At 36.1% G+C, this 15867-nt stretch overlaps 1 protein-coding gene across 1 annotated transcript in view; it reads left to right on the top strand.

Annotated features, from left to right (window-relative positions):
• The window catches only part of si (sucrase-isomaltase), an 84798-nt gene that overhangs the window by 2554 nt on the left and 66377 nt on the right, over positions 1-15867 (top strand). Inside the window, exons 2-9 of the mRNA XM_083552821.1 lie at positions 2544-2661; positions 5002-5081; positions 5246-5366; positions 6728-6837; positions 7473-7624; positions 12858-13029; positions 13291-13390; positions 15728-15840. Of these exons, the coding sequence (XP_083408947.1) occupies positions 2544-2661; positions 5002-5081; positions 5246-5366; positions 6728-6837; positions 7473-7624; positions 12858-13029; positions 13291-13390; positions 15728-15840 (966 nt within the window). The remainder of the gene's footprint in view (positions 1-2543; positions 2662-5001; positions 5082-5245; positions 5367-6727; positions 6838-7472; positions 7625-12857; positions 13030-13290; positions 13391-15727; positions 15841-15867) is intronic.

The following is a 15867-nucleotide window of genomic DNA, read 5'->3' as shown; positions in this document are numbered from 1 at the left end:
CCAAACAATTATTACAATACTTGAGTATTACAACTATATGAGTATAAAACAGAATTGTATAAACACAATTTTGTCATTTATACACAGTGTATGGTCCTAGTACTTATTTCTGCCTTATCACAGACACTGTATGTTATATGTCTGACCTGTATGTGAACTGACAAACACAAGGTGTGATTGGACAAGACAGAGGTGCCTCAGTTTGCTTTTACACTGAAATTGTAGTGAGCACAATTCTTTTACCACATTTTGGCCCACAGCACAATGAACAGCAATTATAAGCAGAACTGAATACAGTACATACAGTATTCCTCTTGTATGAGCATGCGCCTTTTTTAATTATTATACTTATTAATGTGTGTCAGTTTGACAAGGACCGATGACGTTCATTAAATTGTAATCAACTCTCCCCAATTACAAAATTTCATAAATCATTCTCCTGTAAAAATGAGTTTGTATGTAATATGTTTAAAGCGGGGGGGGGTGTAATAATTAGGCAAAATAAATATATAAATTATTATATAATAATTAATAATAATAATAATAATAATAATAATAATAATAATAATAATAATAATAATAATAATAATAATAATAAACCTACAAACCTTTTTGTAGGAGCTCCCCTATGTAACAATCAAAGTACACTGATATGCATGCCAAAATACACTTCTAAACATCCATTTATTCATATTAAAATGGTCCATTCCACATTATTTTACAATATTCATTTGATACTCTCTGGACATTCAATTCAATTAAGTTCAATTTGTATAATGCTTTAAACAATGGATGTTGGCCCAAAGCAGCTTTACAAAAATACATAGATTAAGAATATACAGTTTGGCATCATACTTTATTTCATACAAGTTTATCCCCAAAGTACAAGCCAACACTTTGGGGATAAACTTTAACAGTGGTAAGGAAACACTCTCAAAGATAGTATGAAAAAGAACCACCCTCAGCTGCGGTGAGTGGTCTCCAATTGAAGAAAATTTGAGGAGGTGGGGTGTCAGGATTAAATCAGCCAAGTCCTGAAAAAGAAACAGACAGGGATACTGGAAGCTCAAGAGCATGTTTAGCTTGACAAAGAGTGAAGTCCCTCCCCCTTCCCTCATTTCATGCTAGTAATGTTTGGCCTGTCTGCTCACTGTGTTTGAAAGATGCACTGATGCGGAAAAAGTAGGACTTTTTCAGTTTTCAGCAGAAATATTTTGGCTAAAAAGATTAAACAGACTCACAGTGAAGTGCATAAATGATATTGATTGGACAATGGATTTGGACAATGTTCTGACTAAATTGGAAATTATGGTAAACCTTACAGTGGGAAAAAATAAATAAATTGAATACATGTATACAATTTGAATTGTATAAATTGTATTCATCTTAATTTATAGCTGTCCTCCTGCAAAGGTCTTATCACATAAGTCATTCTGAGAAATACACAGTCCAAACTGTGTTGTTTTTTTCCCCCTAAAATATACCCCCTAGCTATTTTATTTACCTGATATAAAATAGCTGAATTTGGGACCGATATGGCCACTCTGTCTCTGAAACTGGCTAAAATGTTTCGAGAAAACAAAAGAGTTTAGGCTTTCGTTCTGAAAAATGTGACTCTACTACTGGGAAATGGAACAAAAAAAATTTGATAAAGTGTACTGCATGCTGTATTTTCTCTTTGCTAAATTTCTCACTAAAAACATGATGGATTCAGGAAGCATTGGTGGAAAGGTGTGGTTTAATAGATAAACTCAAAAAATGCTGTTTATTTTTATAAAACATGCTCCATATACTTAAATTTTTTTCTGGAGCTGTGACTGTATTTTTCCAATAGTTGGTAAGACTTTACAAAGAGAATAAAAGTTTAAAGTTTAAAAATAAATAAATAAATAATAATAAAAAAAAGAAAAAAAGGTATTTGCATGAAGCATTTGCTCATAATCAGATGGCATATTGTGTGATATTCAGTATGCATTGTATTGTTATCAGTTTTCTAGTTAGCAAAGATGTTTGCAATGTTGTGGATATCTATCCCCTTTAAGAAAGACCTTAATTGGGAAAGTTTAAGCTTCAACTGGAAAAACACCCCTTACCAGTTCAGCACAAGATATCCAATCACTATGGCTGCACAGAGCGTCCGCTAAATACTAGTGCAACCCAAATAAAATAAAACTAATGTTGGGAAAAAAGTACAATGTATATATAAAAAAAAAAAGCTATGTTTCAAATCTAATAAACCTATATTTATTCACAATAAAGCATAAAAAACTTATCAAATGTTTAAACTGAGGAAATGTTTTATTTTTGGATAATATAGGATAATTGAAATTGGTGGGCACAACAAATGTATTTGTGCACATGTCTTATTTTTGTTTCTTAAAGGAACACAATATGTCCTGAACAAAGAGCAGTGAAATAATTCTGCTAACAAAAAACATATATATTTTAAAAACACTAAATAGATAAAGTTGTCAAATATTGTTAAAAAAAAAGATAAAATATAAAACCAATGATGGCTTTTGTATATATGTGTTTTATATCAGATGAGGAAAAAGAAGTTCTCTGGGTTAGAAATAACCCTGATGGTGATGTTTGTTATGATCGGGATTGTTGCCATAGGACTGATTGTCGTGCTTGCCACAGAACAAAACGGGACAACGGGTAAGTGATGCATGTTTTATGATTAGATTTCATATCTCATGATTAGAAAAATCATGAAGAAGCTGTCCTATATAAGCTCTTAACTAAATCGCTCTTTCTCACCCAAATGGTTTGATACTGCAAATTAGATTATAACAAAAAAAAACAACACTATATTAAAATATATTCTCAAATTCGTAACACAAAGACATGAATATGGTTGACTTAGTTCTAATCCACACTAAACATGGATCAGCCAACTGATATTTCCAACAAGCTTTTGCTTTTTTTTATTAGTGTTGACCTTTTTCTCATTTGTTTGTTTGCTTGTATCTTTCTTTCTTTTTGCACAAACCAGAATCATATCACAAATTGCTAGCTCTAAGACATAGGAGAATTTTGTTTTACCACACTCAACCCAATATAAACAGGCTGGCTTTTTAGCAGAAAAATACTGAAAGTCAATATTCTGATAAAGCATGAAGAACACATCAAGCCTTCTCTATCATCAAGGGCAACAAATAAAGTGGGTCAGCCAAGAGCTATATCATTCTCAGGCAAACAGAAAACAAATGGATTCATAAGGGCATGATAAAATCTCAGCTGAAACCACACGGTCTTGCTTATTTTGACAGTTGTCACTCATAATCATAATTCAAAGACTTGATGCCACTTTGGCTCATTGTCGTCTTAATACGGACAGACAGATATGTACCACAGGAAGACCGCTTGCATGTTTGTGTAATGGACATTCTAGATTGCAGGCTTTAACCTGTTAGCGCTCAACACAGATTTTGGGACTCACAGCTGAAATGCCCTCCATTACTTCAAATGTTAACAGTTCCTGATAAAAATGTGCTACATACACAATTTAAATATCTTTGGAAAAAAAGACATTTTGGAGCTTTACTTTTTAAGTCCCATAGATATACATTTTCCTGCATTGAACATTATTTTTATTTCATATACATTATATCAGTCCTGGAGCAATCCAGAAAAGTACTGGATTGAAAGCCACATGTCTCATGAGTTTATATTTCAAATGTAATGAAGATTTTCATAACAAATGATATTCCTACAAACATTTATCTGAGACTATGTCTGATCCTTTTCTCCCTCCACCTGTTTGAGAGACACCTGCTAAACTCAGGTGATCATTCATACTCTATTCATACAGTCTGCATATTATTGAATGGCTGACCATTAAAGGCTTTTGTTCTACATGTTTGGGGCTATTGATGTTGATTTGGCATTCATATTGATGACCAGGTAGCCAGACAAGCTATTGTTTTACAGTCATGGCCATTCATATTGATGTGTGGCCATTCCAATCTCAACAACACACTCACACACACACACACACACACACACACACACACACACACACACACACACACAGAGACGCACACACACACACACACACACACACACACACACACACACACACACACACACAAACTTACTTTTCAAGCATTTCTCTTATAAAAACAAACAGGCAATAAAACCATTAAAATCATAAAGGGAGATTTATTGTAACTTACAGATGCAGATCTCCAAGTCTCTGTTGTTACTCCGGCCCAAAAAATATTTTCCACATCGCTGCTTTTTTTGCAAATCTCTGCAAAACTTTATAAATAAACAGCTGTTTGTGTTGACCTGAGAGCTGCATCACTTCCTGGTTTGTCACCATGTACGTGCTGCTTTGACCAGTAAGAGTTTATAAAGAGTAATAAAACTAAGATTCACACACGTGGTGAATAAAATCCTCCCATATATCATTAGAACCCTGCACTTAGTCATGGTTACTCTTCTCCCTTTTTATTTAATCTATTGCTAAACAACAACACCTGAGAACAATGTGCTATTTGTTGCGCTCACGCGACATGGAAGCCTAAGAGGTTGGGAAAATGTTGTGCAATCCAAATAACACTTTATCCTAATGGCTGAACTCATGGGCTCTGACTCACAGCTGACCTTCTGGGTGTAAATCAACTTTTCCAAAGAAACCGATCAAGTGAACAGAGCTTCAGAGAACCTGCACAATACTGCAAATAAACATAAACAAGCCTTTGTGTATTATTATTGGGGATAAATTAGTACATTGAACCATACAGTAATTAAAAAAAAAATATTGGTAATCTGACTACTTGATTCCTTGATTGATTAATTGTCTAACGTATTAGCTAATAAATCCACTATTGTAAAATAATAATTATTATTAAAATAATACACTTTCCCAGTTATTACAGTTAATAGACTTACTATCTTGCTGAAAAAATAAACACCAATAAATCGTTGTTTTACTCTTAAAATAATGAAAACATTGATTGTACAATATCATCTTTTTATCTCATATTTCAGAAACAACATTTGTAGCACAATGTCCAAATATTTTGCTGTCTGAAAGAGTGGACTGCTTTCCAGATGCAGGTGCATCCCAGGTAAAATATACAAATTTGTTTTTAATCTTGTCTTACTTGAGTTACTTATAAACAAAAATACATAAAAATGTATTTAAAACATACACAGTTCTCTGACACTACTTAGACTGACAACGCTTATTATAATTATGACCTTTAATTGTTTTTGCTCCCCATCCCTACAGCAACGTTGTCAGGAGCGTGGCTGCTGCTGGAGTCCTAATGACCAAACGAATGTGCCTTGGTGCTTCTTTTCTAGTAATCATGGCTACACTGTGGTCAGTCAAAGCCAGCCAAATAGCGGAAGTGAGTAGATACTTATTAGGTATTCTAATACCAGTTTGTTGACTACTAGGTCAGTTTAATATGGGTTTTATATAATGTATATCCATTTATCTATGTATCACTCTAGAAGCACGAAATGACCGAAATGATACAGTTTCTTGAACAAGCATTTCTTTTCTATCAATACTTTTACTTTTACTAACATTCAGCACAAGAAAAAAAAAATTCTATTATTGTACTAATGACACTAAACAGTTATTTCTGTATTCCTTCAATGGGACTTACATATAAAAGTATTACAGGAAATTATAAAACCTAAAAACAAAACACTTCTTACAACAATTAACATTTTTCAAGCAATCTAATGTAAGTTAATTTGACATACTGTATGTGTCAATCTAGCCAATTTAGGGATAATCTGGGTGTTACGCCACTATCAAGGCAGTCAGTTCTGGTGCAAAGCACTGAGCATTAGTATATATCTTATTTTGTCTAAATGATCAAATAATTGCTCTAAATATCTTTAAATGTATTTCTGGAGCTGACTTGTCAGGTCAAGTTACAACCAGCTCCAGATATTATTGTTTTACTTATTTTTGATAATGAGAACACACTACCACCATGCAGTAATATTGCACAATAACGAGAAGGTTACTTTTTGGACAAAAAATTACTAACACTAAATGGTCAACATTTGGTGAAGAGCTGAGCATCAAATCCATATGTGCTTTTTGAAACATCCCATTCCACATTTAGTTTTTTCTTTGCTATTCATTAACTGGCTCCACTCTCCTGGGAAGGCTTTCCACTTGATTTTAAAGCATGGCTGTTGGGATTTGGCCATTTAGCCTCAAGAGCATTAGTGAAGTCAGGCATTGATTTCAGTGCGAGGAGGCCTAGTGAGTAGTCACTCTTCCGATTTATCCCAAAGGTATTCAGTGAGGTTGAGGTCTGGGCTCTGTGCAGACTTCTCAAGCTCTCCCACTCCCAAAATTGGTAAACCATGTCTTCATAGACTTTGCATTTTTTGCACAGACCCACTGTCACGCTGGAGCAGGTTTGGGCCTCTTAGTTGCAGTCAAAGGAATTCTTAAAGCTACAGCATTATTATGTCCTTACTTTCAGTTTGGAACCAGTGTATGTGTGTAATGGTCATGTTTCAAACAACAAACTTTTTGGCTATAATGTGAATGAATGGTAAAGTCTAATATATTGAAACAACTTCAATTGGTCTGCTTTAGTTCTTAATAAAAAACAGAAAAAATGATCCTGGTCCATAACGAGACAACTGAAACCCACACATCCTAGCACTAGCCCATCTGAACCTATTTCTCTATAAAATGTGCGTGTTTGTGATAAAATGGTAGCACTTTATTTATCAGAAATCGAGGCCAGGCTGGAAAGACAGAATGCACCCTCGCTGTTTGGCTCCGACATTCTTGAGCTATCCTTTGTGGCAGAAATGCAGACAGAAAATCGCCTTCGATTTAAGGTATGCATATTGTATTAATACTTGTTGTAAAGACTGAAGGTGTGTTTTTTAGTCACACACACACACACACACACACACACACACACACACACACACACACACACACACACACACACACACACACACACACACACACATAGCCTATATATACCAGCATTGACAAAGATGTCAATTTTATTTGTTTATTTGTTTTTATAAACATTTGATGTCTACTTTAAAACACACTTTGACCATATTTGGATCAATAGTAAAATGTAATGGCAGGAAAAATACAAAAAAGCAAGCATCATTGTGATATTGCATTAGCAAGAATTTTAGATGGCCTGAAATACTGTGGGAAAACAGGCGAATCATTAATGTGATTCTGATTGTAATTTTGTTAAAAAAAAAATGACTTTGCAATAACAAAGAGGTCAAAACACCTGTGCTTAGAAGACTGTTGTACTGTCCTCCAAATTGCTTAGTAGTTTTTTCTAAAGTGTGCCCAACTGCTGCCAAAAAAGCTGATTAGCTAGGCAGCTTGTACACAAGAGTATATTTAAAGTGGCAGTCTAACAATATTGGGCGTGTTGAATGTTAACTTGTATCCTATAGCCGATAATTGGCCTGTGGCTGCTTCACACCTTGTTCTACAGATCACGGATGCAAATAAACCACGGTTTGAAGTTCCACATGAACACATCCAGTCTCTGACCAGCTCTGTGAACGGACCTTTGAAGTATGAGTTTGAGCTTCTCAAGAGTCCTTTTGGTGTGAGAGTCCGCAGAGCATCCAACAAAAAAGTCCTGTAAGTCTTTTTTCTTCTTTTCTTCTTATATAACTCTGTGGGAGAGCGTATAAGTTCGGAAAAAAGGAACTCCACGACAGGACAGGTTAGAAGCCAAAACTTTTATTAGTAATTTCTTTTAACACTGGTGCTCAGTGCCTCAATCACACGTCTCTGGCACTGGCACACACACACACACACACACACACACACACACACACACACACACACACACACACACACACACACACACACATACACACACACACACACACACATCCTCGCGCTCCTCCTTAAATGCCCCCTTCGATCACTGAAAGAGAGAGAACACTCATTGCTTCAGGTGAGGCATTCCTGTGTCTACCTGCTCCTGGCCACGCCCCCGCTGCCACAAACTCTCTTAATTTTCTCCTGTCAATCTCACTTAGACTTAAATTGGTGTCCAGAAAGCCATGTTTAATTTTATGTCACTGTCTGCATTTACTAAAACTAAGCACTATGATGAACATCTTGGACATTCATTTGATCACAGCAAAGTCTTTTATTTTTTTTCATTAATTTAAATTGTGAAAGTTATTAAACTTTTTGACCATTTGGCCATCTGTTACTGTATGTGGTTATTCAGTTCATACAACATTCAGTTTCAGTTTTTTGCTGATCGGGGTTTAGAGTCTACTTTCACTCGCTCACCCTATTTCTCATGTTAGAATTCTGTGCCTGGGCCTTTTTCTATGTTCTGTCATCTACAGTAATTTATAAGTTACACAGTAACAGAACAACTGTTGGCAGCAGTAGATTCCACATTTTAATTGGTCAAACAGAATCTTGTTATTTTGGTTGTCCTAACCTACCGCTGTGTTCATTTGTCCTTCCTTGCTTGTGCATCTGCCATTTTTATCTTGTGCTCTTCTACTGATTCCCCCCCTTTCCCCTAGTTAATTGTCTTGTCACTGGCAGGTCCTGTGTGTTCTTTTGGCTGGCTGTGCAGTTGGTCTTCTGAATCACTTTTAATTTGGCTTATGGGGTTTGGCCTGGTTTGTCGTTTTGTATTTCTGGAGACATTCTTTGATCTGATCTGCTGAATGTCGCCTAAAGACTTTGGTCTTGACTGGGAAGTGACTTTGATGTTGAATGATCTAGCATTGCTTGTGTTGTTTACAGTGCAATATAAAATAAGTAGTTTATTCCCAATACTCTGCTTCCTTTAAAACAAAAATCCAAAAAAAACAAAACAAAAAAAAGTCTTACAAAGAAGCAAAAAGGTGGTTAATTTGAATGAAACTGAGTTACATATTGTAATAGAATCATCAGTTTCCTGAAATAACTTTCACAGATTTCTAAACTGTTAGGTGAGGATTTAATTGCTGCTAAGTGATGAACAGGAGTTCATATGTTTCTGTGTGTGCGTGCGTGTGTGTGTGTGTGTGTGTGTGTGTGTGTGTGTGTGTGTGTGTGTGTGTGTGTGTGTGTGTGTGTGTGTGTGTGTATGATGTACTGTGATGTACTGGCCTCCCATCCATGGTGTATTCCCACCTCATGCCCAGTGTTCCTAGGATATGCTATGGATCCACCATGTTGTCATGCTGTATATTCCTGTCACTTCAGACAATTTCTATTTCTGTGTACACTCTTTTACATGCCATTGTTGTTTATTCTCAATTGCATGTCTTGAAGGCACATAGTCGCTGTCACTATTTGTCAGTTTTAATTTTGTGTGCCTGAGAACACACATCCCATCATGATATTAGCTGTGAATCATTGCTTACAACTGCTCCATTCAAGAGATAAAATAGTAATGACAGTGCTTAGCTATCATTAATGCCGTACTTCTGTATTCCATAACCGGGTCGGCTCATTTCTATGCTCTGAGCTCATTATTATGCATTATTTTAAAATAATAGTGTGGTTTGTTTGACAGTGGCATGCCAGTCAAATGCCAGACTAAGAGATGCCATGATTATAGCTGTGTCACTCACATGCACATGCATACACATTCATTAGAAGAGTCTGATTTTCCAACACTAGCCAAAACAATTAAAGCTTAATTATTAATTCGCTTTTGGCACACTTTAAAGCACTGTGCTGTTTATTATCTATGCTGTATACAAGACTTCTAAGAACATTTATAGTTATTAACTGTAATTATATGATATCAGTAATTTAAACTTGAGTCCTAATTTGTCACTAACGTTTGTTGCCTTCGTTATCGAAGTATATGATTTTAACAACTGTTGATGGAAGGGTAAAAGAGTGCAACTGATAGAGTGAGGTGCAAAGGTCAGCGTTAAATTAAAAGATTATTTTTTTCACCAGTTTGTATGCAATAATATTATTTGAAAGAAAATTTATTATTATTTTAACTAAATTATTGTAATTGTATGATAGTAGTATATTTGCTGTAGTTAATTATTTTTTTATTTCTACCAAAGAACACTTTAATTAAGTCATCTTTCTCTAGAACATTAACTGAACTTGTATTGACAATAACAATAAATAAACATTGTATTAACTGAACTGATGTTTATGAAGGGAACATAGGTAATGAGGAGGTGATGGGTATGTATGGCCTTAAAGAAAAGAATGTGGAAAGGCAGATGGTGGTAGATTTTGCTAAAAGGATGGAAATGGCAGTGGTGAAAGTGTATTTTAGGAAGAAGGAGGAGTATAGGGTGACATATAAAAGTGGAGGAAGGTGCACACAGGTGGACTATTTTCTATGTAGGAGATGCAACCTGAAGGAGATTGGAGACCGTAAGGTGTTGGCAGGGGACAGTGTAGCTAAACAGCATCAGATGGTGGTCTGTAGGGTGGTATTGGAGGTGAAGAAAAAGAGGAGGAGGAGAGTGAGGACTGACAGAAGAATAAGATGGTAAAAACTAAAGAAGGAAGACTGTAGTGTGAGGTTCAGGGAAGAGGTCAGACAGGGGCTTGGTGGTAGTGAAGAGGTGCTGGATGATTGGGCAACTACTGCAGAAGTGATAAGGGAGACTGCTAGAAAGGTACTTGGTGTGACATCTGGAAATAGAAAGGAAGACAAAGAGACGTGGTGGCGGAATGAGGAAGTACAGAAAAGCATAAGGAGAAAGAGGTTGGTAAAACAGGATTGGGATCGGCAGAGAGATGAAAAAAGTTGGCGGGAGTACAAAAAGATAAGGCAGCAGGTAAAGAGGGATGTGGCCAAAGCAAAGGAAAATATGAGGAGCTGTATGAGCTTGACACTAAGGAAGGTGAAAGGGAGTTATACCGATCGGCCAGGCAGCTGTTAACTAGAGAGGAGAGTGTGTTGATGGTGAAGCAGGAAGTGGATAGGATTAATAAGGAGGAAGTGAGAGCAGCTATTAAGAGGATGAGGAGTAAAAAGTCGGATGGACCAGATGACATACCGGTAGAAGCATGGATATGTTTAGGATAGATTGCAGTGGAGTTTTTATCCAGATTGTTTAACAAGATTTTGGAAGGTGAGAGAATGCCTGAGGAATGTAGGAGTGTGCTGGTACCGTTTTTTAAGAATTAGGGAGATGTGCAGACCTGCAGTAACTACAGGGGAATAACGTTGATCAGTCACACCATGAAGTTATGGGGAAGAGTAGTGGAAGCCAGGCTGAGAGAAGAGGTGACATCTGTGAGCAACAGTATGGTTTCATACCATGGAAGAGCACTATGGGTGCAATTTTTGCTTTAGGAATGTTGATAGCAAAATATAGAGAAGGTCAGAAGGAGTTGCATTGTGTGTTTGTAGATTTAGAGAAAGCGTACGACAGGATGCCGAGAGAGAAGTCGTGGTATTGTATGAGGAAGTCAGAGAATTATGTGAGGGTGGTTAAGGACAGTGTGACAGCAGTGAAGTGTGCAGTAGGAACGACAGACTGGTTCAAGGTGGAGGTTGGATTGCATCAAGGATCGTCTCTGACCCCTTTCCTGTCTGCAGCGGTGATGGACAGGTGGACGGACAAGGTCATACAGGAGTTTCCGTGGACTATGATGATTGTGGATTATATTGTTATTTGTAGTGAGAGAGGGAGCAGGTTGAGAAGAGCCTGTAGAGCTGGAGGTACATGCTGGAGAGAAGGGGAATAAAAGTCAGTAGGAGTAAGACAGAGTACATTTGTGTGATTGAGAGAGAGGGCAGTGGAGTGGTGTGGTTGCAGGAAGTAATGGAGAGTGTGTTAGAGAAGTAAAGAAAAGAGTGCAGGCAAGGTGGAGTGGGTGAAGAAGAGTGGCAGGAGTGATTTGTGATAGTAGGGTATCTTCAAAAATGAAAGGGAAAGTTTATAGGACTGTGGTGAGACCTGCTACGTTGTATGGTTTAGAGACAGTGGCATATAGTGAAAAACAGGAGGTGGAGCTGGAGGTAGCAGAGCTGAAAATGTTGAGATTTTCATTTAGAGTGACGAGAATGGACAAGATTAGAAATGAATTTATTAGAGGGGCCGCACAAGTAGGACATTTTGGAGAGAGAATATGGTGTGATATGCTTTGGAACTAGTCATGATTTGTTTGCAACATATCTTGATAATACATCTGACAATTTGCCAAACACTCAAAATGTTCATACTGCTTCCTATTAAGGATTAGACTCATCCCACACTCAGCATACTATGCTCAAGGAATAAGTCAATGGCTTGGCATTGTACTCTACAGAGAATAAGAATCCAGATGCCACACTTTGTTGGGATGAGGATCACTCCGACTCACCACGGAGCACATAGGTTACTATGAAGCAACCATCATTCTGTAAAATCTCCAAAAATAGATACAGAACTCTGTTATTTGACAAAAATTATTTGCCACTCCTCTTCATATCTGTCAAGAAGGTGCCATATAATTTTATGGAACAAGGCAGCTTTTCAGTTGTCAGTCACTTTCTTATAACATGTGATCACCTTCACTGGGCACATTTTTATCTGCAATAGCAGATACGTTGATTAGTTTATTGATTTACAATAGTGCCAGTGTCTGGCATGGATACTTTTTTGCACGCTGTTTCATACAAGAACTTTGGATACCAGATGCAATACAAAATTACAAGATTGTTGTAACACCAGTCTGCCAGGAGACATTTCAGAAACAAAGAAACAAGCAAACAAACAAACAAACAAAAAAAAACATTATTTGGTAAAAAAAATGGAAAAAAGTGACTATTAAATTAATGAAGAAATGAGTAAAGCTAGCAGAGGGCAAAACCAGTTGTTGTTTCTACACAGAAGAATTTGCTTAAAAAAAAAAAAATACTTTCTGTTTTTTATCTCTCTAGCTTTGATACCAGTATTGGACCACTGGTTTTTGCTGACCAGTACCTGCAACTCTCTGCCAAACTCTCTTCAAATAATATCTATGGACTCGGCGAGCACGTTCACAAGACATATCGCCATGATATTAATTGGAAGACGTGGCCTATATTTACAAGAGATGCCTTTCCCAATGGTGTAAGTCAACTCTTTGCTCAGAGTAAGGGCCTAAAATCCAAAGTCTACTATTTGGAACCACTCCAAATTCATATATTGTTTTTAATTAGTCAAAATAAATCTAAAAAACATGTTACTGACATCAGATTTGCAAATTCAAACATAAAATGGCAAAGATTCCTAGCTATAGACTGCAGTTTTAGAAAATGGAATATTGTGCAAATGTTTTTTATTTATTTATTTTCCATTTTAAACAACAACATTTTTCTGTTTTATTCTCAGGGTACTCACAACCTGTATGGTCACTACCCCTTCTTCATGTGTCTGGAGGATGAAAGTGGCAAATCCTTCGGTGTTTTCCTAATGAACAGCAATGCAATGGGTAACCAAGTCCCAGCAATGCACTGCACTATAATCAGTTTAAAAGCCTAGAACATTTACAGAATTACATGTTTATTAGTATTTTGATCTACTGACTTATAGACAGGACACCCATTGTAGACCAGTGGTGCCAATGTACTCCCAGGAACTGTTGTCATTTGATAAGTTAAATATTGGTTAATTATTGGTCAGTTTATCATAGCAAATGAAAAAAAATAAAAAAATAAAATTATATATATATATATGTAAAATAAACATATTGCTTATTTGGCTATGAAAATGTCTTTTGCAAAATGGCTGCACTTCTTGAGAGTAGAGGAAACAGAAGTGCATTTCGCTGCAATAGTTTACTGTTATTTATTTCATTATTTGATATACAAATTTCCAGGTAAAAAAGAAAAAAAAAATAAACAATCTGATTTTAGACAATGACCAATTATTGAAGTGGAATTTACATATGAGTTTAAATAATAGATTTAAATTTAAATTTAAAAGTACTTGCATCAAAAATCAGTGTTAGAAAATTGCTTGTTTGGTCCAAATGCAATTAACAAGAATGTAAGCTGCATTCAGTTGCTTGGTTGCAAATCTTTTTGCAGTCATTGGCTGTCTGAAGTCTTAAACACATAGACATCACCAGATGCTGGGCTTCTTCCATGGTGATGCACTGCCAAGTTGATGGTTGTCGCATCTGTCCATATTATGGTGTTCCAGGATGAGCTTGATATGGTTTTCCTGTGTTTAAGTCTTACCAGTGGTTTACGTCATGTGGTATACTGGCTGTATCTACTCTGGTGAAGTTTTGTCTTGATTGTTGACAATTTCTAACTGGTTTTCTGCTTCTGGCCAACTGTTTTCAAGAGTTTGTTCCTTCAGCAGGGAAAGTAAACTTCTGTCATCTACCACAGATTGTTTCTATTTGGCCATCCCTGAGCTAATTTTTATTGTCTTTATTTTTTAAGAGTTTAGTTTTTTACCAGTTGGTTGGGACACAAGTAATGTTTTAGATAGACTTTGATGGGTTTGACAAATTTTTAACACCACTGGTGGTTTTTTTTTTTTTTTTTTTTTGGCTAGCACTAGCTCTAGCAGGTATTATATATATATATATATATATATATATATATATATATATATATATATATAGTGGAACCTCGGAGCTCGCGACCGCGCATGCTCGCGACCTCGCATACTCGCGACTTTCATTCCGACAGGCGACTCTCATTCAGATCGGCTCGTGAGCAACCGCGAGCTGCTCAAAATGCTAGTTTGAACATTTCTAACCAAGGTTTATCTCATTAAAATTGTCTAAAAAATGCTTAAAATAGTCTAATAATTAATTGTTATGGAGTGAAATAGTGTTATTTACTCATTTAAATTGATTTCGTATAGTGTTCTTTGGGTTTTTACTGGGTTGGAAGGGATTCGGAATTCGCGGCCGGTCTTGGTCCCTAACCCTCGCTAGCTCCAAAGTTCCACTGTATACATATATATATATATATATATATATATATATATATATATATATATATATATATATATATATATATATATATATATATATATATATATATATATATCTTCTTTTTCTATTTTATGTGCATTTTTTTTTTTTTTTTTTTATAAAGGCTGTACTTTATAAAGGCTTGCACTTGCATCCACTTCCCAGTTCCTGACAAACAAAAGATAAGAACACCCAATACAAAAAAAAAAAAATAATTAAATGAATAATATGTAACTGGACAATACGTTATTTCATTTTAACTTTAACTGTATATACTATGGTAGGCAGCTAAAATAAAAAATAACTTTGTCAGTGTTCAAATATGTATGGGCCTCATTCCACATTTGCCCTGTATTGTTGTACGAACTGAAAGCGTCGTAAATATTTAAAATCTAATTGCACAGTTTAAAAAAAATAATAATAATGTGTGTGTGTATGTATGTATGTGTGTGTGTATGTGTCTGTGTGTGTGTGTGTGTGTGTGTGTGTGTGTGTGTGTGTGTGTGTGTGTGTGTGTGTGTGTGTGTTTATTCTGGGCTAATTCCAAGTAAACCGAATTGTAAAGTGAAGGTGGAAAATTTATTTCTAATCAACTTATGAAGACCGAGCTGTTGAAAACATGATGCTTCAGCAGATCTCTCATTTTCTGTAACAAACAAGATAGGACACTCAAGAGTGGATGCATTTTTCTGTGTTGTTATCTTTCACATGGCGAATAACACAATGTCCCTCTCGGCATGTGTGTGTTAAAGTGTATGTGAAAACAGTGGGGTATTGTGTTGATGCTTTGGAAAGATGAACTGATCGATTTCATGTTTTGGCATGTGTTTATAGACGTGACTCTTCAGCCAGCACCTGCTGTGACCTATAGAACGATCGGAGGAGTTCTGGACTTTTATATCCTCCTCGGAGACACACCAGAGGCTATTGTACAGGAGTTCACACAGGTCAGATTCAATGCCAGTGATGGAATA

Source organism: Silurus aristotelis, assembly GCF_946808225.1.
Source record: "Silurus aristotelis genome assembly, chromosome: 10".
Taxonomy (NCBI): Eukaryota; Metazoa; Chordata; class Actinopteri; order Siluriformes; family Siluridae; genus Silurus; species Silurus aristotelis.
This window is presented reverse-complemented; position numbering and strand designations above follow the sequence as displayed.